This window comes from Patella vulgata, chromosome 5 (genome assembly GCF_932274485.2).
Source record: "Patella vulgata chromosome 5, xgPatVulg1.2, whole genome shotgun sequence".
Lineage (NCBI taxonomy): Eukaryota > Metazoa > Mollusca > Gastropoda > Patellidae > Patella > Patella vulgata.
In genome coordinates this window covers 21,493,599-21,516,671 of record NC_065883.2, presented here as the reverse complement: position 1 = coordinate 21,516,671, position 23,073 = coordinate 21,493,599, and the positions used below count along the sequence as shown (strand labels likewise).

General features: G+C 35.3%; 1 protein-coding gene across 2 annotated transcripts; it reads right to left on the bottom strand.

The window, feature by feature from the left end:
• Positions 1–50: 50 nt before the first annotated feature.
• LOC126820923 (alpha-glucosidase) lies at positions 51–12,187 on the bottom strand. Of its 2 annotated transcripts, none has more exons than XM_050549105.2 (12): positions 12,042–12,187; positions 7,778–8,009; positions 6,800–6,987; positions 6,126–6,305; positions 5,347–5,498; positions 4,553–4,678; positions 3,985–4,110; positions 3,512–3,627; positions 3,008–3,203; positions 2,079–2,357; positions 1,461–1,612; positions 51–1,346 (listed from the first exon to the last, which is right to left on the bottom strand). In XM_050549105.2, the coding sequence occupies exons 2-12, from the start codon at positions 7,990–7,992 to the stop codon at positions 1,136–1,138; spliced, it is 1,941 nt and encodes a 646-aa protein (XP_050405062.1). In that variant the 5' UTR covers positions 7,993–8,009; positions 12,042–12,187; the 3' UTR covers positions 51–1,135. The 2 variants fall into 2 exon arrangements, with proteins under 2 accessions (XP_050405062.1, XP_055957314.1); XM_056101339.1 differs by lacking the exon at positions 12,042–12,187 and adding an exon at positions 11,447–11,472.
• Positions 12,188–23,073: the final 10,886 nt, after the last annotated feature.

The following is a 23,073-nucleotide window of genomic DNA, read 5'->3' as shown; positions in this document are numbered from 1 at the left end:
GCATGGCAACCTTTGACGGAGACAGTAGACATCACATTAGAGACACAACGAAATATTTCATTGGTTTTTATTAATAAAAACTTTAGATTTCATTTCCATTTCATTTTGGGCTTTTTATTAGTAGTATATATGGGAGTAGCCATAGACAAGGTAGGTATATTTCAATCTTAAGCATATTTCTACCTCAAATATTGCTTTACGTATTTTAAAAGAATAATAAATCTATTATTTGAGTAAATATTCTTACAAATCGATACCGCCGGACAAGATTTAAACCATTCAGGCCACACCTAATTTTATTCTTTAGTTCTTCGAAAGAAGAAATAATCCACCCAAATCTTGTGTGCAATATTTTGTTAATGTTTGAAAACATGAATATTTGGAACCGAAACGTTTTGAGAAGAGCAACTAAGTACCTTCTGTGTTTAAATTACTTCTTTTCCTGGATAAATTGGGGGCCAAATTTTCAATAGTAGTATTCCTGAATAACAGACATTCAATTTGGTGTGGCCTTACATGATCTTTATAGCTCTTAGTGCCGTCTAACACTTCCAAGGGAGGCTACCTCCATTTTCAATAATCCGAACGTATACAGGGAAATATTTGAGAAAATGTTTGGACATTGTACATCTTAAAATATTATATTTATCAAATAACCAACCTCATACAAAATATCTGATTTAATTTCCAAGATGTATGTTCTATAGGACAAAATACCTTTATATATTTGTGGAACACATAATAATAATTGCATTACTGGGCATTTGAAATATTCAAAAACATATTCTAACCAAAACCCAAAACCTTAATCAAGGAGCTGGAAATTTTGAAATTTAAAAAAACAGTTTTCCACTCATTTTTCTGTGGCTACTCCGACCCCTTTATCATAAAAATATATATTATATTACCTAAATATAAAAGTACAAAAGTATAGACAGGGATTTCGTATAAATCAAGGTAAAAAAATGGTGTAATGTTGAAGAGCTAATTATAAATTAGTCCAGATCAGCCTAAAACCAGATCTCCGTATGGTGTTTAACGTTGTAGACCTTTCATGGTATTTTGTTCAGACCAATACCTTCCAGGCGAAGTGAGGACAATTTGAAATTAAAGATTTCTATAGTGGAATTTAGATCTACAATTCTTTAGCAACGTATTTCCAGCTACCAACAATACCTTCATATGGCAAAAGTGTTATACCGGAAGGAGAAAGCTCGTCGCCAACAGAATACGTCCCCGCGGTGTTTGTTGTCAAGACAACGGACACTAATTCTGGAAGTGATTCATGAGTTCCAGAGAAATCGTAAGATGCTGTTTTATTAGCAACATTTACAGCAACTATATACCTGAAAATAAAAACAAAATGAACTTAGGAAATTGCACAATAAATAAATACATTTTTGTGTTCGAAGGAGGACATTTTAAGGTTATAACGTCAACAAAGTAAACTGAAAACCTACCCCGTTTTGCCGTCAAAATATCGAACAAAGGCTATGATGCCATCGCCTTGAGGGAGAAGTTGGTGATAGCCAAATTGGAATGATGCTTTCTCTCGTAAGGTTGTTAGATTTTTAAACAGGTTAAATATTGATTTACCATCCAGTGCTAGTGCCTAAAAAATAAATAAAAGATAAAAAAAATCAAATGAAATAAACTTGTTGGTTGTAATCCTCAGAATGAGAGGTAAATTAAGCAGGCAATGTGGCCTTCAATGGTTTCGACAAGAGTCGTTTTGGTTGTACGTTGCCAGGAATGATGCCTCACTAAGGGACATCCCTTCATCAGCTAGAGTTTACATTCAGGTTTTGATAGTTGGAAATGGTAAAGTTGTAATAACTAAAAGTTTTAGTAAAGTTATTTCCGATTGTTGACTGATCAAAATCCCGAGCGAGGTACACATTTGTTAAGAGTTAACAGCTAAAAGCTGACTCAAATGAGATACCTCAAATGACATTTACTGAGAAGAGTCCTATGCATGCAGATTGAAGCCATAGGACTCTTCTCAATAAAAGCCATTTGAGGTGAGTGTAAATAAGGTGTAAATTTTACCATTAAAAAGTTCTAAAAACAAAATTTACCTGAACGGTATTGTTCTCATATCCAGAATTAACAGGCAACCAAGGTATGCAACTCTGGTTACAAAATCCAGCATTGCTAGAGTTATCCCACTGCATGGGGGCCCGCATGGGTTGATCCCGCGACCAAGCGTTGCTAGACAGATTCCTTGAATCTACCATGCCGATCTCGTCACCATAATAAACCATTGGCGTCCCTGGTAAGAGCATTGTAAGGAACAATAATGGGCGATTTAATTCTGCTCTGCTTTTAGAAAATCTTGGAACATTCTCATCACCTCCCTATAATAGAATTGACGTAATAAAAGTGTTAGAAAATATTAAATGTATACATAATTTTTTTTTTCAAAACAATGGATTACTTCCAATTCTACACATAGTACCGGAAACTATAATAACAATCTGATTAAATTACAGATCTATATTTCGTTTCGTTTCTTTATACCTCCGATGGCAAGTTGTAGTGGGGGTCGGGTCAGGGGTCACGCGAGCGGCTTTTAACGCTATGACGTCAGACATTTGATTAACCCATCAGCGTTGATGTTTTTAGTAGGATATCGCACGCCAAGAACTCGCTGTAACAAACAGTTTCATTGGCTAATCCCTTACCCCAGCCAGTACACAGGTTATACAACTCTTCCAGATCCAAGGAGTAGTAAAGACAGGTAAAACGAAATTTTGAACTATAAAAATCGAAACGAAATAGGATCTGTGTTTTAATCAGATTGCGGTAACTACCAGCAACTTTTATAGGATAATATTTCAGAAAACATCAACAGCAACCCAACCGATATTCCCTATTTGGTATTATTGGGAGTGTAAGAATTAAATACGTTTCAATATGTGTGGAGGGTATCCTCGTGTGCTTACTTTACATATCTAATCATTATAAGGCAATGTACAAGTGGTAATATTCATCATCTTTTACTTACCAACCAATTACTCCATCGGCCAGCCGGAAGGGAATCTAGCCAATTCCTCAGTAGTGTATAGATAGACTTAGCATCCGATGATTTAGTGACTTGTTGGAAAGGTCTGTTGAGGGGGAAATTAACACCATCTCGATTATTCATCCCATAATAAGCCATATTCATGTTCAAATCTCCCATAACATCAGCAAATAGTAGCCTATTATAAAATTAAATTAAATTCTACTTTAATGCGTGTTTCCAGATTTGGAATCCATTCTTCTTGTTTCCAGTAGATTTGAATATTTTGGATTAAAAATGGCGGTTTACCACAAGTCAACAGCAAGCCAAATCTGACTTTGGTTCCCGGGAATTCAAATCCGCACTATTTCTTTGTGGGAACATTTACAATTAGAGCTCCCGTTAACGAGGACTTGTTTAGAAATTTAACATTTTAATAGTGTTCATCGTTTTGATGAACATATTTTGAAAACGCATAAGATATTAGAAATTAAAAAACACGCTTACATTTCTCTCCCGGTTGCATTACCATGCATATTCAAAACATAACGCCATCTTGATAAATAGTCGAAATTCTCCGGTCTGCCATAAGTGTATTTATGATCGTAGTAGTCATAAGCATCCTGTTGATAAAGAAAACCTATGTTAAATAATACATTCGTTGCGGTTTCATATTTAAAAAAAACATAAGAGCTGTCACTCTTTCACCCCTCATAGATTCCTATAGTTCGACTCATAGATCATTTATATTCAATAACAATATCACAGAATTAAAATTTAAAATAAACTTCGAATTCGAAATTAGCGTTTCCAAACAAAACGTATTCTTGTATTTTTAGGCGAAGAATACACATACAGTACGAAATAAATCCTTAGAGATAAGAAGATACAAACAGAAGCCCAAAATTGAAAATTAAACCTAGACAATAATTAAAATTCCTCATGTACAGGACCGAGATTTTGATTTTTTCTCATCTTACCGGATCTGTGGTAGTAGATGTATTTGAAGGATGTTCATCTCTCAAATCATAGTCTTCAATCAACATAGCACTCTCTCTAACATAAAACCCATCAACTCCTAAATCCAGCCAAAACTTTAATATTCGCTGCAAAATAGAATTTAAATAACTTATTAGTCGATTAGTTTGAATTGGATTGGTTATTCAGTGCTGTTATATTAACAAATTTTAAAAAGTCCTCAAACAGACAATGGAGCCTACTGCCCCCAGCAGAGAACAAAAATGAAATGAAAATGAAATGGGGTTTAACGTCCTATTGTTCTGCTCCAAACTAGGCTAATGAAGACGGATATACACAATACAGTGTGCTATGAGGGAAATTTTGCCTGGATAGCGGCACTACGGTCTACTCTTATATCGAATTTCAACTGTCAAGGGATCTTTTATGTGCACGCCAATATGTACACGGGACCTCGGTTTTCGTCCCACCCGAACGATTAGATAGCCCAGCAGAGAACAATAAATGCCATTACAACAAGAACATAGATGAAAAGATGTTCCATTAACTTAAACAAGTATATATACTAACCTCCATCTCTTCTTTGACTTCATTGGATCTCAGATTTAGATCTGGTTGATCAACTTCTCTCTGGTGAAGATAGTACTTGTTCGTCGTGTTATCAAACGTCCATGCTGAACCGTCGTATATAGATTTCTAAATACAAAACAAATGTTTTTAACCTCACTGCTAATATATACACAACTATTTGCTTGAATATATCCTTTTCTATCTATTAAATTCAATGTTTATCTCTGAATAATGCTCATATATTTGACGTTTCAATTCGATTAAAGTTTCATGAGAGGGTAATGTCACCGCCACCCTGCCCTCCTAAACAATTAAGCGATATTGTCAGAGACCTGCACACAAAACTAGCGTTTTGTACTTTCAATGTTCTAATATTAGGACATAGAAATATTTATAATTTCATTTTTTTTCCGATAGTATCCCATCCACGCGAACATATTCCGCGTGGTTTCATTACCAAGTCAACTGTAGCCTCAGTTATGCAGGCAAATATTCTTAAACCAGAACAGGGGCGATTGTTGTCAAACTGACAATATTTAATTCGTTTGCCGATATTTAATTCTTTTGCCGATATTTTTTGATAGAAATAAACTTTAAAAGCAAATATACACGGTATGAGGAGACTATTCTTATATTCATGGTATTGTAGTTAGAAATCTACATTAACATATTTCACGATCATCAAGTGCCCAATTTTGTTCATAATTTCCCTTGACACTGCCCTGGATTGCTTCTAACACTAAGACAGGGAATGTATATTTCATGTACAAAGGTCGTAAAAAGATAAAATTTACCCAGTTTGAAGGAGGTAAACCTGGTGCAGCTCCATCAGCCCACAAATAGAAATTCCTCTTACTGTTGTTTCTAGACGAGTCCTTACTGGCATCAAACCACGGGTGTTCTATACTCGTAAATCCAGGTATAAAATCCATTATCAAATACATACCTAACATTAAGAAAAGAATTGCTAGTTGAATATAAAGTTCTACTAAATATTATACATTTTTAGCATACATTATAGAATTGAGTTTGTAGAAATGCATAGTTCCCTGAACACGAACATTTAACTACTATAAAAGAAATGCGATTCAAAGTAGTGTGCACCAATTGTATCCATATTCTCCAAAAACACAAAAATATTATTCTCCATAAAAATCAAAGGCAATAGTTATCTAAATACCTATATAGCCCATTTGAGATGGAAGTGATAACTGATCCTATAGAATCGGTAAAGCTAGTACCATCCTATGCCGATACCAATCATTCGTCTGAGCAAAAAACACCATGTGAACTGGTACAGTAAGTTAAGGAACATGGTCTTCATACAACAAGAGGGCACAACATCCCGAATGGAAGATAATGAGGGGCGCTCAAGACATAGGTAACATTGTTCTCGGCAAGGACTGTAATTAATTTATCGTTAGAGATTGGGCTCTTTTAAACTTGGTAACTTTACGAAACGCTTACACTTCTAGCACAAAGATGAAATTTTATAATATTGTTTTATAGTCCAGAATCAGCAAAATTATCCCCTGGATAGACCGAACCTATCCTCTGGGAACCCTTACCTTACCTCGTTCGTGTGTAGCATTAACCAACGCTTTAAAGTCATCCATAGTTCCATATTCAGGATTTATTTCTTTGTGGTTGATAATATGATAATCAGAATTCTTGTTAGCTTGTTGATAGATAGGACTGAGAGATAAAATACCAACTCCCAGGCTCTTCAAATAGTTCAGACTGTTGAATATACCTACAAATGTGTTAAGATAAAATAATAAAAGCCTGAAAAGATACCGAATTAGTTGTTGTTTCGTTCTGACTCTTTTGCAGGATTTGAGAATTAGGTGAGTTAGAAAGTTTGAAATATCCATAACTTTCAAAAAAATATAAGCGACTACAATATTATTATTAAATAATCGTATTCTTAAGAAGAAAAACCTGGTTTTTTTAATATCGCTATTTTTGATAAAAGAATCACATTACATGTATTTACATTAAATCTCCAAAGATATCATCAATATCATAACAATATTGTCGTAGAAATAAGATAAGTTTATGAGTTCTTGAGTTCTTGTAAAAATGAATCCAGTTAATGCTTGACTGAATGGATAACGTGTACACCGCGAATAACAACGGATGACGTGTAGGTTACATGAAGGCCGGTTACTCCCAAAATTGATTAACTGACTCTACCACTGCGAATAATTCATTCAGATTGGCTGCAAAGAAAGAAAATTGTCATACCATTTAAGTCTCCAATTCCATCACTACCGCTGTCCTTGAAGCTTCGAACATAAACTCGATACGCGGTCTTCTTTTGCCACCATACCTGATTTGCCGGTTCGCGACATCGAGGGTAGACCAAAACAAGGGCGATAACTGTTATTATCAAACCAAACCACACCAGAAAGACAATAATCATGCCAATATATCTGTAAAGAGAAGACGAAATATAGAATCATAATTAATAAGAATTCCAAATTAAAATAGCAATTACAGGTATAGGTAATTATAATATTAAATCCAAACTGCAATGTAATACAGAACCAACATTAAGTTTTTAGCGCAAATTTAACGTATAATTTACTGGTTAATATACGTCTGACATCTTAATATAGATTAGAATGGAGCGATGGTTAACGTTTCATCAACACGCTACTTAAATCGTATTGAGACTAATTATGGTACAAATCTATTTCTAATGTAAACTTGTCCAATACCCATCCTACTGTTCTGCTCCAATTGGGCTAATGAAGGCGGGCATACGCCATACAATGTGCTAGGGGGGTAATTTTGCCCGGACAGCGGCGCTACGGCCTACTCTTATATCGAATTCCAACTGCAAAGGGACTTCCGTTTTTGACCCATCCTAACGACTTGACAGCTGTCATTGTAATCACTGACAAGGAGAAACAATGTCGGAAAATCCGATGAACTTTTTCGGCCAAAACCGGGATCGAACCCACGACCTCCAGGCTAGCGAGCCAGTGTCTTACTCGCTTAGCCACTCCCCGTACGGACAGCACCGTTTCCGTCAATTATTCTTGTAATTCCAACAGTCGATTTTAATTTGCGCGTACTACCAAATTTGTAAATGGGGCCTTGGTTTTCCGTCCCATCTGTTCGACTAAACACACCCTGACCAGTAAAAACCAGGACGAACCCCAATCGACCAGAACCCTTTAGCAAGCCCATATCCAATACATTGATAATACTATCTACCTTAACGTTTTCCAGATTCCTTTTGAAGAGTGTGTAAGTAGTTCGTCCTTGCCCATGCCTCGATAGGGTTTATCAGAATGGTAATGGGGGGTCTCTTTATTGAAATGAACCTCTTGGTGTTTATCATCTATGGCGTCGAATGTCGGATTATCCACACCTGATCCAGATTCATCTAGAGGTTTGTGTGAGACTACATATATTCCCGTTTTATCCATTTTCTTTTATTTGCTACCTGAAATATTTGAAGTGTGAGCGTTGATATGTAATTTCCAAGTTTATTTATAATTCGGCATTCCAGTAATTTTTAGAGTATTCAGAATACATCCCCCGGCGGAATGCCAGGAAATAGAACAGTTTATTCCCCGTAAAACTATGATCCCGCTATTACATGGCTTTCAATGATGAGGATAGTCTATTAAAAACAGGTTCATATTGCGTAAGAGGGGAAGGGCGGTGGTGGGTGGTGGTGGGGGTGGGGTATCAAGGGTTTCGACGCCTTTTCACTCCTTGGGGTAATTGTGGTCCAAGCAATTATTGTAGGTGGACAAGTTCTGTTTTCAGTACCTCTGCCCGGGTATTTGCAGGCATTCGCAGGTGCAAGCCGTGACCAGTGGTGATCAAGGCGTGGTTAACAATAAAAATATTATAATTTTGGATCGAGAACACCGCACACTATTAGTTGAGTAGACGTTCATAGTTCTGTGTTTCACTTTAATAGTGATAATATAGAGAATTCAGGTTTTTCACCGCTTGAAGTTGAGATCATACTACTTGGCTTATTATTATCTGGCTTGTGAATCGAAATTTGGTCTGAAAAAACTGAAAGCTTTTAAACTGATCCTGGTCCTAGAAATTTTAAATTTGGCAAAATAAAGAAATTCAGTTGGGTAGGATTCCTGGTCCCTTTCGAAAAAGATCAATCTCCAATTACATCTACACATATCTCCAATTTTTTCATTCGAGTGGCTGGTGAAGGCTTATAACTCACTTATCCTATCCTAAAATGCATGGTGTAAGCAGTTATAGTGACCTAGAATTCTGAATGTTAATTCTGTATATTTACATACTATTCGGGGAGCTTTCGGATATTTCTTATGGCTGTAATCTGAATAATAATGCATGATTAATGATGATGATTCGTCTGAATAGTTTGGTGATGGTAAAGGCGGGGGAAATATTGATGATCGTACATGGAAACGTGATAATGACCCTTGCAATAATGTTGATTGAAATAATGGTAATGTTGAAATAATGTTAATGATGGGCGAAATAATGACAATGTTGGTTGGCATAATGATAATTGTTCATAATAATGATACCTTTTGGTTTGAATTAGTTAATATTTTTCTTGTCTGGACTGTTTAATTAGTAAGCCTATTATTGTGTATGGTTTTTGTTTAATCTTTTACTTATCATTATTATTGTTATTTAATCTCTGTAAACGTCATTGTGCTTGATAACGATAAGAACAAAACCAGTGATTGTTTCCCCCATAAAAATTGTGTTGCATTAATGATTGATGTTAAAACTAATGGTGGTTTAAATAGGGGTGTTCCAACTTAGCCGGCAGGCTTTGATGTCAAATTTTGCCGCGAATCCAGAGTTAATCCTAGAACAATGGTGTTATAAACTATAGTCCATATCTTTTTTAAGACTAAAACTGTATTGATTTTAACAAATTTAACTTTTATTAAATAACATTAAAGAACATCATTCTTGGTGTTTACAGTAGCTGGACAAGTTTTTGTTGAACATTTCCAATGGACGGCATTTGGTCGGCTTGACTTTATACTGAACTTGTAACCATTGTGTATTAAATATCGGCCACCTCGATTATTGGAGATAAGCGAATATTAACCTGAACGTTTGCCATTTTAAAATAAATATAATTTCGACACAGATCGACCATCTATTTATATTAATATAGTGAATTGAATTCATGTTTGAAATCATAACGCCGGCATGAACTGTGTTCAAAATGTCATTAATTAGTTGGTTAATAAATTTTATTAAGAGGGATTAAGAGCTCATTAACGCTGAACACTAGTGAACAGTTCTTGAGTGACTACTTTGAAACAGACTATAGTTTTAAGATCAATCAAAGGATTAACAGTCTGCCGGCTAAGTGGGAACACACCGTTTAAATATGACTACAGTTAATGATAAATTTAATGCTGAGTGCACAATATGAATATGGTTATTCAATTTTTTGCTGATAATTAGATTATTGAAGCTATTATTGAATAATAATTTAAACATTTTATTGATCATAAATCAGCAAAGGAATGAGAGACAAGTGCATTCACTTACAAAGCTGGGTCCATTTTGATATTTCTATTTTTGTCAGATTTTGTTCACATGTTTGTTTGTTTTTTTAGTTGAGATTTTGTAAACCCAACATTATAGTGTTGGTTTATTTCAATTACAGACATTCAAAACATGCATTATGCAAGAGCAAAATCTGCTTATTACAAGTATTTCTTTAGGCCTGAAATGTTATCTAAATTATCAATTAGACATTAATTAACTTATCTAGACCATAATAAACTCTCGATGTCAAGGCTAGCCTTCGATGTTGGCTGGATTAGATTCCTATATGCCGCTTAACGGCCATTGATAATTAATTCAAAACAGTGGATAATCGAGACTATGCTGTTTATATTAATGATTTTAGTAATGATGACCGAGACTATGCGAAAATTTCACCCGCTTCGTTTTCGGCTCATAGTGGATCAATTTGACTGAAATTTTCAGCAAATTACCTTTACACTATCTAGTTTTTAACTATTATAGCGAGAACTGCCATCTCTTTATCTTATCTCCCATAATGTATCTTAAAATATACAATTAGCTATGAGCAGCTATGCCAAAAAGTAGGACTCGGTTATTGGAGAAATATATATATATACCAATTATTTGCAATATTACTTGATTACTAAATAAATGATTGATTCATGATTTGTGTTAATTTTCACTCTTCCGGGAAATAATAAAAGGCTTAAAGTATTACAAACTGTGACGCAACATGCAGTTATTGATTACTGTCTCGTTTATTTTAATCCTTGTTTTGTGTCGTGTGGTATAATATACTAAAGACAGTTTTTAGTGTATGCAAATGTGTTTTACCTTTGATATATGTATACACACAACCCTTAATCCGTCATCAAACATATAACAGTGGAGGTTTAGTTATCTGATAAGAAAAACTATGTAAATACATATATACTAAGCCTAGCCATGTCCTGCATATATTTACACAAACACCTTAACCTAGAATATGTATGTCATTTCATTATCGTATCTCTTCAACTAGTCGAGACGTGATCATTAAAGAATCATTTCAATAAGACTAAAATTGAACGTGTTTGATTCATAAGAATATCAGCAAGTGGAAATAACACCAAACACATGGTAATGAATATGTATGTCATTTCATTATCGCATCTCTTCAACTAGTCGAGACGTGATCATTTAAGAATCATTTCAATAACACTAGAGTTGAACGTGTTTGATTAATAAGAACATCCGCAAGTGGAAATAACACAAAACACATGATAATGAAAAATTGAAAACAACTGCACACCTCAACACAAATATTTTGACGATGTGAAGATTTACTATCCTGGTGAGTTATTAAAGAGGATAAATCTTTATCAAACTCTCAATTACCCTCGTGTGTCCATTTTAAATTTGATATACCCTTCCCTAGATTTAAATAGTATTCTTAACCTATAGTCTACTAAACAATATGTAACTGTGGGACTGGTTGACTGAAGCTATACGCTGGTGTCCAGATTACCATGAGTGTTTTTACAAAATATGCAAATTGTTCGTCTTGCTCAGACAAGGATTAATGCATTCTAAGAAACATTATTTTTAAATGTATACCCCTATAATGTCGGTAGTTCTTCCCACCCTAAAATGCATTCTTTTCTTTGAAATATTCAAAATTAATTGTATAATATATCACCCAGGCGAAACATTGACACGCCCTAATTCAGCCGCCCATACAGGTTTATAAATTTTATTGGTGAGACTGATGATTTAGAATCGGAAACAAACACAGCGGACAAATATAATATTTTGTGGATAGGCAGCATTCCCCTATCTAGGTCTCCCATAGAGAAAATGTTGCATTTGTTAAACTATACTTTCTTAGAAACTTTAACATCAGTTTAATTAACGGTGACTGAATTAATTGGACAGTTCAAAGCAAACTAATTGATAATAAATTATAGTAATCAATCAAAATGTATCAACATACCTAAATCTACCTTTTCTTTCGTCTTTCCTAAAATTAAGGGTGTACTATCTGCTTATCTCACCCAAGGTCAAAGTCGGTCACATTTGCATATAAATGGACTATTCGGGGTGAATGCAAAAATCATTTTCCGGTCATGCAATCCAGCAAATCATAGCGTGATTTTAATAATCGCCTTTCCTTAACCGATTTAAAATCTGCAAGAGAAAAAGATCATTTTTAACATTAATGTTTAAAAAAAACACGTTTTTATTTTCTTGTTCTACCTATTAGACAAAATGAACTATTCCTCTGTACTGTTCATCACAAAGATTATTGTGAATGTTGTCCTATGCATATCTTTTTATAATGAAAGGCAGCCTGTGCAGTCAAGCATAGTGAATTGACAAAAAAATTAAATGTCTTGCTATTGGTACACACACCTTTTCAAAGTGAGTTACAGGTCCATGGCCTGAGGGTATGTTGACTCAATGTCGGGCTTCGCGTATGCTATTACCTAGGGTAATAATGTCGCTGAATGAAAGGGGTATCTGATTCCCTACCTCTTCTATAGTGTATCATCAAACCCTAACATAAGCTTATAACTGAAATCACCCTTATCAGCTGTATACTGAAGGGTTGAACTCTACCAACAGATTCATTTTGTTCACACTCGACATCAGGTGTGGCATATCACTTTTGTACCCTCAGTCTACTTCAATGAAGTCCTTCGGATGAGACGAAAAACCGAGGTCCCGTGTATACATTGGAATGAACGTAAAAGATCCCTTGGCAGTTGGAAATTGATATAAGAGTAGGCGATAGTGCCGCTGCCCGGGCAAAATTTCCCTCATAGCACACTGTATGGCGTAGGCCCGTCTTCATTAGCCCAGTTTAGGAGCAGAACAGTAGGACGTTAAACCCCATTTCATTTCATTTTGTTTCATTTCATTTCAAAGCTAATTCAATGAACAAAAGTCCATATTTCCTAGTTTGATTAATTTACCACATTTTAAACAGATTAATGGAAAAGAAGATAGAAGATACCATTTGCTATATAGGGTGTGCATGACGATGAATAAAATCGCTAAAAATAACAAGTAGTTTCATGCGCCAGGTTTGGTAAATGCGTCAGAGAGAGAGAGAGAGAGAGGGAGAGAGAGAGATAGATAGGGAGGGTTTAACGTCAACTCGATACAAACCAGGAGATTTCGGGACTAACACACGATTCAATTTTATTTCAATAATTCGCTTGCGCGTATAGGTCTTTAGCAGTGGGAGGAAATCGGAGGACCGGGAGAAAACCCACGAGGTTGGATATGCGAACCTACGTCAGAGGTTGGCCATCACTGTTTCAAACCATAAAATCTGTATTTTGGAAATATTTTCTTTAATTTTTATCTTGATACTAAAATGAGCAAATTGATCAAAAATTCACACAAAACAATATATATCTGCTGTACTAGTATGTCCATACTCTTGATGATGTTAATTACATTGAATCCAATATTGTTATCATAGTTTAATATAGAAATATGTGCATCATATTATTTAACTATGTAGATCTAGTGTTTAAATCAATACAACACAGAGTTATAGATATTGATAACCTATATAGTGTATATATCAACATAGTTACATAGTTACGAAATATAATATTTATAACCCTTTCCAATACATGGTTTGTTTAATATTGATTTTTAACTTGCATCTAGAATGTGTTTTAATAACTACGGTCAGGTGCTGATAGTATGAGAACTTTATTAAAACAAAAATTTTCTCATAAAAGGGATCCGGGTGTGGAAGGCTATGTAACATATTAATGGTATAAATATGACTAATCACTGTCGGTCATTGATTGCAATTAGGTTGCCTGGGGTACGATTCGTAAATATGCGATGAGACCAGCTATCTGATATGACTATAAATAAAGGTCACGCTATCAAAACATGCCGTCTACTCTATACTTTCTTTACATGCGGTGGGTGTGGTATGTGGGTCAGTGTATTTCTAATTGTCTAATTTTACCATTCCTTACGGCCATAAAGCTTTAGTTTACATGACATTAATAAACCCATCAATCTCATAAGATACTAACATGCAGTTATAATGTTTGTATATCACCATAGCTATATATATATTTACTTGTCATATTGGATACATTCACTGCTATCTACTGAGAGAGAGAGAGAGAGAGAGAGAGAGAGAGAGATTTTGTATTTATGCAAAAATGCAAATGGCGCACCGGGACGTTAAAACATTTTTTTTTATCGTGTAGTATAATGTCCTAATGGCAATTCAACTTTTGCATAAATATACATCCTTCATCAAGCATAGATTATATAGTAGTGATGATCTGATTAGAAAAGAAACCCCTAGTGTAGGCTATACAGGAACAGTTTGAGCTAGAATATGCATGACATTTTATTTTCTTATATCGTCAGTTTGCCTAGAATTTTTGAACTGTTATAAAAAAATCTCCCATAATGTATCTTTAATTACATTGAATCCAATATTGTTATCATAATCTACTAGTTTAATATAGAAATATGTGGATCATATTATTTAACTACTAGCAGGATACCCGGCTTCTCTCGGGGGTCATAACTCCGAAACCGGAAGTGGTAGACTAACGCCACCTAGCCTATGTTACTCCCCGGTCCGAGCTACCCCAATACCCCAAATTTCAGACTCGAGGCAGACCTAGTGTAGCCGCCAACCCCGAACAGACAGACAAACAGACAGACAGACAGACAGACAAACGACAGTCACAAATATATATATATATAGATAGATAGATAGATAGATAGATGTAGATCTAGTGTTTAAATCAATACAACACAGAGTTATAGATATTGATAACCTATATAGTGTATATATCAACATAGTTACGAAACATAATATTTTTAACCCTTTCCAATACATGGTTTGTTTAATATTGATTTTTAACTTCCACCTAGAATGTGTTTTAATAACTACAGTCAGATGTCGATAGTATGAGAACTTTATTAAAACAAAAATTAGAAGCTTTTTATCATAGTTCATCGGCTAAGACAATAACAAGTAACACTTAGGTTTACTTCCTTTCCCATTAATTTCCACAAGGGTATGTAATAATATCGTTGACGCCTTGAATGCGTCCATTGCAGTAAGGTAGATCATGATGTGTAGCATCTGGCTTGGATGGTGGATGGATAGCAGGCGTGAAAAATTACCCTTTCCTCAAAGTTTCGCAATTCTAAGAAAAAAAAATTAAAACGGGGAGAGGGGCGATATGGGAGCGCATATAAATTGGTCTATTTTTTATTTTTGTTGGTCATTTATTTACAAATCATACATGATTTTGTAGCTTATCAATTGGACTACGAGATACAAGATAGTTCGTTTCGGGATGCAATGAAAAATGTATAATTTCTATCCTCTGGAAAGAAAACGCCAGTGGATAGTTTTTGAAACCAAAGTAAACCGTACACGCCTATTGAGACGTATTTTCCCCAACACTAAAGTAACTTCCATAATTTCGGTTGATGTCACCAATATGGACATTTTGCTTTGTACGGTCAGATTAGATATTTTCAATGTTTGCTTTTCATTACATTCACAAGACAATACGATATTACTCTTGGTGGTGGTTTGAGGGGTAGAAAAGAGGGTGGACGGGTACATAGGTTAAAGGGTTGATTGACAGTTTTGACTATATTGACCAGTCCTTGGATACCTCTGGTATAAGATCATGTTTAACCATCTAGCAGAATTCTTTCTTTAGCAATTTCTGACAGATAATGTTCAGTAGGTGTAGACTATGTATTCAAAGTAGAGTTGGCTAGTTTCAATTTGCATCCCAGCAAAATATTTGCGTGGAGTAATATATATCATATATAAATAATAGCTGTCTGCTGTATCCGACAGGGGGTTGGGTGACTGAATGGTTAGCACGTGCGCGCTGTATCATAAGGTCCTCCCACTGCTGCCGGCTAATATTGGGCTGTGTGAAACATGCTAAAGTCGATTTGAAGCATAATGAAATACGAACAATTATGGTACATATGCGTGTAATAATAAAAAAACAAGTTATTCGAAAATTTCCACAATATTCAGCTTTATTAATTGTAAAAAGAAATAAAAAATATAATTTCAGTCAGAAGATCATATTTTGAAATTCCTGTGACAAGGATTGAGCGATTGAAGTCTATCAAGAACTCCATGGAATGAAATGTATTTTTGGCATACACATGCTATTACACTATTGCCCGTAGAGATTATTTTTATCATCTTCTAATATAGGTATCGGTAGTTGGTTTTAACCAAACACAATGAGATTAGTGTAAGCAATCTGCTTATATGATCTGCCCTGCAGAAACTCCTCCACAGGCCAGCACGGGGGCGGGCCTAATAGACTTCAATTAAAATAACTGTACAATGAGTCACAAACTTTAACCTGGTGGCGGCTTATTAAATAACATCAGGTGGCGCTGTATCCCAATCCAATTTGTACTTGATAACGATAAGAGAATACTTGTCGGAACATCGTGCTATATGTGTATAAAGCTGTGATTGTTTTCCATATAAATTGTGTTGTGTTTGTCATTTGCCAAGTTACTGACTTGTCTAAGGTACGCAAATATAAATATGATGACAGGTAATTTGTCATTCTACTAAGAACAAATTAGTGTTAATAGCTCAGGGGACGACTTATAAATGATATACATGGGAATTTGGCATGTTATATTTTATATTGATTGCACAAAACCTGACGCGATGGCTGTAACAAGAGACAAATATTATGACTTCTATTTAATGAAATGCTTTACACTGTATGTTCATTTCTTTAGCTGCAATTTCTACTGATTTGACCTTGTTCAGGTCAAGGTCGTACACACCGTTATTGGCTAGCTTTGCGATGTTTTTAAAATGTGCATTAATTAGGGAGACGCATTCAATATTTTTGTTTTTGCACCACGTGGTTAAATGTTCTATTAAAGGTTGGTGTGTTGTGAATTCAAAAAGTGACCACATCACAATCCCTTTAAATGGTTCGCACATTCGTCTAAATGCAGCGGCCATGTTAATCTTAGTTTCGTGGATGGCGGCACAATAAGCATGACGGTTTATTTTGTTTGTTGCGTCTAAATAATATTTGTCATGCAATGTCACGTGCAAATCACGCGTTATATCAGTAGGTTGTAATTCGTGTCCGGTGGTCAAATGCACTTTATTATATATCTGAAGATCTAAAGGTCTAATATCGATGTGCCAATCATATCGGTCTTTTTCAAAATAATACGCATACGTCATAATAATATTGACTGGACTACTGTAGTCCTGGGACACCGCTTTCATATACGCTTCTTCTATTGTAGACACATTCATGTATTTTATGATATGGTTTCTGCAATTAGTTATCGTGTCTCTCCAAATATACACTGGAAAATACGTCATGAAATCTGATGGCATGGGTTTCCCGACCATCCTCGTGGTTGTTTTGTCCCATCGTCTAACCCAATCATTCACAAAAGTATCTTTACCTTTTACACGTAATTTATTGTCATTCATAACGTTATCTCGGGTGACTGGAGTGATAAATTTAGCATCTGTATCAATCCAAGCAACAACTGGGGTTTTAATTAATTTATCCATAAGAAAACTAGAATACAGTTGACGGTTATAACCCTTCGTATCTCCACGCGATGCCGTTAAAACTTTTAGGTTTGGTGGCAAAGGCTCGTAATAAATGCTAAAATTAATACCCATTTTTGTTTGATGTTTTACGAGTCCGTCAGCGAATTCGTGATCCTTGGGATTGTCTTCATCAAGAATGATACCAACATTTCCCAACTGACTGGACCAATATAATGCCGCGCTTCTCAGTAAGGCACAGTAGAAATAATTAAGGATACTGGGGCTTAAAGGCGGTCTGTTAGGGCCAGGGGTACTTGTTAGTCGCACAGTTAATGTCATTTCGGGAACACCATAGAAATCAGAGGCACGTTTAACACCATAGAAATCAGCGGCACGATTAACAGCATCGAAATCAGAGGCACGCTGAACACTGTTCGAGTTTCTGAATTCCACAATATACACGACTGTCGACACAGCAGCTAATACAATGGCTAACCTCTTCCACTTCAACTTTCTCATTCTGTACCTAAGAAAATAAAATAAAAATGTTTGTTTAAAGTTATCGAACGTGTTTACAATTATGTTTAATGGTAACATACCCCCGCCCCACCCCCATGGACAAATTTTCTGAGAACGAATTTTTAAATTAGTTCATCACCTACCTTCTTTGAATCGATATATCTACCGCAGTCAGAAAGTCGGTAACGTTTTATGATCTAAAATCCCGATCTTGCAAGAAAATTTGTCGGAAGACCTGCGGCGAAATTGGTTATCTATCTAAAATGACACCTTATTTGATCTACGTAAATTTCATTGCATTTTTGTTTGCTTTTCGTGAGGGCAGCTTGACAGTTCTCGCTATAATAGTTTTAAACAATAGATAATGAAGACGGAATATGTTGAAAACGTTAGTCAAATTAAACAGGCACTTGAAGGGATTAAAATAAAACTTCTTACTACTGCTTGGCTATATATTATAGTATAGAAGAAGGTATTTCAGCCGCCATCTTTGTTTTCACGTCTTCAGGGCATTTCGTCTGCTAACATCTCACAATACTCACTAGTTCTAACACTACCCAAATCAAAATGTTTATACACACCCTTTAAACAACTCTTGGGTTTTGAAGAAGTATAAGAAAGGGTGTTTAAATGTCGTAAGATCGTGGCTGTATATGGGTGCATATCTGAAGCAATGAGAACGAATGAATGAATGAATGAATGAATGACTCAATGACACGGGATTTAATGCCATACACACGAATTGGCTAATGAAGACGGCATTCGTCATGCAGTGTGCTATGAGGAAAATCTTGTCCGGACAGCGGCGCTACGGCCTACTCTTTTATCAAATTCCAAGTGTCAATGGTTCTTTAAGGTGCACACCAATGTGAACGCATGACCTCAGTTTTTCATGCCATCCGAACCACTAGACAGCTCTCTTTAGTAGGCCCTTCGTCCTGCACTACCGACAAGGGGAAACCTATGCTATGAAGGAAATTTTTCCCGGGCAGCGGAGCTATGGCCTACTCTTACATTGAATTCCAACTGCCAAGGGTTCTTTTACGTGAACGCCAATGTATACACGGGTCCTCGGTTTTTTGTCCCATCCGAACGACTAGACAGGCCCTGCACCATTGACACGTCGGAAAATCCCGATTAGCTTTCTCGGCCACTACAGCGACCTCCAGGCTAGCGATCCAGCGTCTTACCCACAGATTAAGCGGGTACAGTGATGTATAGTGCTGTCCACATATTCCAGTAAAATGAAACATCACAATAAAATCCATATTTGTATTTCTTTTAATTACAAACAGCTTCTCCTGATCTTAAAATATATAGCCATAACTTAATATGTACATACACATTTGCAGTACACTATAGATGGACTTTTCTAGAAATCTTTATTCTTATTTGTCCGCATGAGAAAACCACCAAATGGTCTTTTATGCACTGGTTTTAATGGTGTTTGTCGATTTCAAGCAACATCTGATTTAATACAGTGTGTTATGAGAATCTTACATTATGGTTTGAAGCAAATGTCACGCCCTGATTCCACCATTCATACACATTTATAAATACAGAAATAAACGCGACCGACAAATCTAATATTTTCTGGATACAGTTCCAAACAGAGTTTCAATATACTAATCCAGGTCTCGAATGGTTACAATTTAAAGATGTCCCCTTGGCAAAATGTCACGTGAGCCGTAATTATTCTTTCTCAAAACCAAAAACTTTAATCAAAGTTTAAAGTATACAATAACTGAATAGATATGACAGCTTAAAGCAAATCAATTGATAATAATAATAATAATAATAATAATAATAATAAAAATTTATATGTTCATTCTACAATGACAAAATCAAAATTCATCAACTCACCTAAACCTGCCCTTACATTTGTCTTTCCTTCATTGTTTCTTTCATGGTCCAAGTCCAGCCATGGTTGCATAAAAATGGACTATCCGGGGTGAATGTAAAAATCCTAAGTGGTTTTAATAACCGCCCTTTCCTCCTAACTTAACGAAGAAATAAAAGCGAAATAGATCATTTTGAACATTAATGTTTGAAACAAAAACACATTTTTCTTCTCATGTTCTTTCTATCAAGCAAAATGAACTCTTCCCCTGTATTGTTATCTGTTAGATTAATTGTATTATGGCTCAGTGCTTTATGACAAACTTGCGCGGTCAAGCATATACAACGGCATATGTGATGGATAATGGCCGAAGACTGTCCATTGTGTAAATAGAAAGAACAAACGAAGGGCGTTAGCTGAAAAGTGTCCAAAATTGTGTCAACTACCAAGTCAAAACAAAATAATTCAAAAGTGTCCAGTGATTCCAGGGAAATTAACATCCAATCTTCGGAAATATCAATTTTTTTAAATGTTGAAAAATAAATGAGTAATAAATGGACAGGTTGTTTTGATTTATTTTCAGTTGCTTAATATATAATGACTACACTTATTATTAATGTATTTTTCATTAATAATGGACAGTGTCTAGAAATAATGGACTGTTTTCATTAATAATGGAGAGTTTTCATTATTAATGGACTGTTTGTTTTAGACAATCCACTCCTCATTTTAATGGATTATAATGGAGGGTTTAACGTCCACTCGACACAAACAAGGTCATTTCGGGACTAACACACGGTTCAATTATATTTCAATAATTCGCTGGTGCGTAGGGATCTTTAGCAGTGGGAGGAAACCTGAGGACCCGGAGAAAACCCACGAGGTTGGACAGGCGAACCTTCTCCTTGTCACGTACAAGGAAACCACGCTAGTTGACTGAATGACAGACCTTATGATGGAACGCGCACGCTCTAACAATTCGGCCATCTACCCCCCCCCCCCCCCTCATGCGTCAGAGGTTGGCCATCACTGTTTTAAACCATAAAAACTGTATTTTGAAAATATTTTCTTTAATTTTTATCTCGATACTAAAATGAGCAAATTGATCAAAAATTCACACAAAACAATATATATCTGCTGTACTAGTATGTCCATACTCTTGATGACGTTAAACATACATTATGCAAGAGCTAAATCTAATTATTGCAAGTCTTTATTTAGGCTTCAGATATCATAGACATTATAAATTAGATCTTTATTTACACAACAAGCACAAAATCAGCTATGTCGACCCACGGATGGCTTGGATTCAGCTTGGAGTTAAACGGGATTTCATTGACTGATTTAATTTTAAATGGCGTCGTGAGCGGAGATTAACCGTTACGTTGATGTCATACTCCCGGATCGAGGCTAAATGGTAGAGTGTACGAAGCGAGACCGCTGTTGAGCGATGCCTTAACAAATGACATCTAAACTATTTAAAGTGCAATAAACTAAACACAGATAATGACAAATTATACAATTCCTGGAGAACGTGTGATGACTAATACAGACGGACAGGTCTTCTGTCTTAATAATATCAATAAAAATATTTTTATTTCCCCAATAGGCACGACGCCACTGGTGTATACCTATAGATTTATCATAATTGTATTATAATATTATGTCCTATATTCAATTGATTTAATGCATGCCCAAAATACAAGTAAGAATGAAAATTTACCCTCTCACTCATTTTGTCCAATTGTTATAAAAATCTAAAATGGTAAAACACAAATTCAGATATGATGACAGCAGACAAAAGACAGCAGAGATTATGTAGGTGGGGTTAACGCCTGTCAATCAAACGATCGGCCATACTAAGAATCGGTGAAGATGGAATTCAACCCCATTTCTAGTCAAAAATTACACTGGTGATAACTATGTTCAGAATAAAGTAATTTGACTGAAAATTTCAATATATTCTTCTTTCATCATCTATTTTTGAACTGTTATAAAAAATCTCCCATAATGTATCTTTAATTACATTGTATCCAATATTGTTATCATAATCTACTAGTTTAATATAGAAATATGTGCATCATATTATTTAACTATGTAGATCTATTGTTTAAATCAATACAACACAGAGTTATAGATATTGATAACCTATATAGTGTATATATCAACATAGTTACGAAACATAATATTTTTAACCCTTTCCAATACATGGTTTGTTTAATATTGATTTTTAACTTGCACCTAGAATGTGTTTTAATAACTACGGTCAGGTGCTGATAGTATGAGAACTTTATGAAAACAAAAATTAGAAGCTTTTTATCATAGTTCATCGGCTTAGACAATGACAAGTAACACTTAGGTTTACTTCCTTTCCCATTAATTTCCACAAGGGTATGTAATAATATCGTTGACGCCTTGAATGCGTCCATTGCAGTAAGGTAGATCATGATGTGTAGCATCTGGCTTGGATGGTGGATGGATAGCAGGCGTGAAAAATTACCCTTTCCTCAAAGTTTCGCAATTCTAAAAAACAAATTAAAACGGGGAGAGGGGCGATATGGGAGCGCATATAAATTGGTCTATTTTTTTATTTTTGTTGGTCATTTATTAACAAATCATACATGATTTTGTAGCTAATCAATTGGACTACGAGATACAAGATAGTTCGTTTCGGGATGCAATGAAAAATGTATAATTTCTATCCTCTAGAAAGAAAACGCCAGTGGATAGTTTTTGAAACCAAAGTAAACCGTACACCCCTATTGAGACGTATTTTCCCCAACAATAAAGTAACTTCCAAAATTTCGGTTGATGTCACCAATATGGACATTTTGCTTTGTGCGGTCAGATTAGATATTTTCAATGTTTGCTTTTCATTACATTCACAAGACAATACGGGTATTACTCTTGGTGGTGGTTTGAGGGGTAGAAAAGAGTGTGGACGGGTAAATAGGTTAAAGGGTTGATTGACAGTTTTGACTATATTGACCAGTCCTTGGATACCTCTGGTATAAGATCATGTTTAACCATCTAGCAGAATTCTTTCTTTAGCAATTTCTGACAGATAATGTTCAGTAG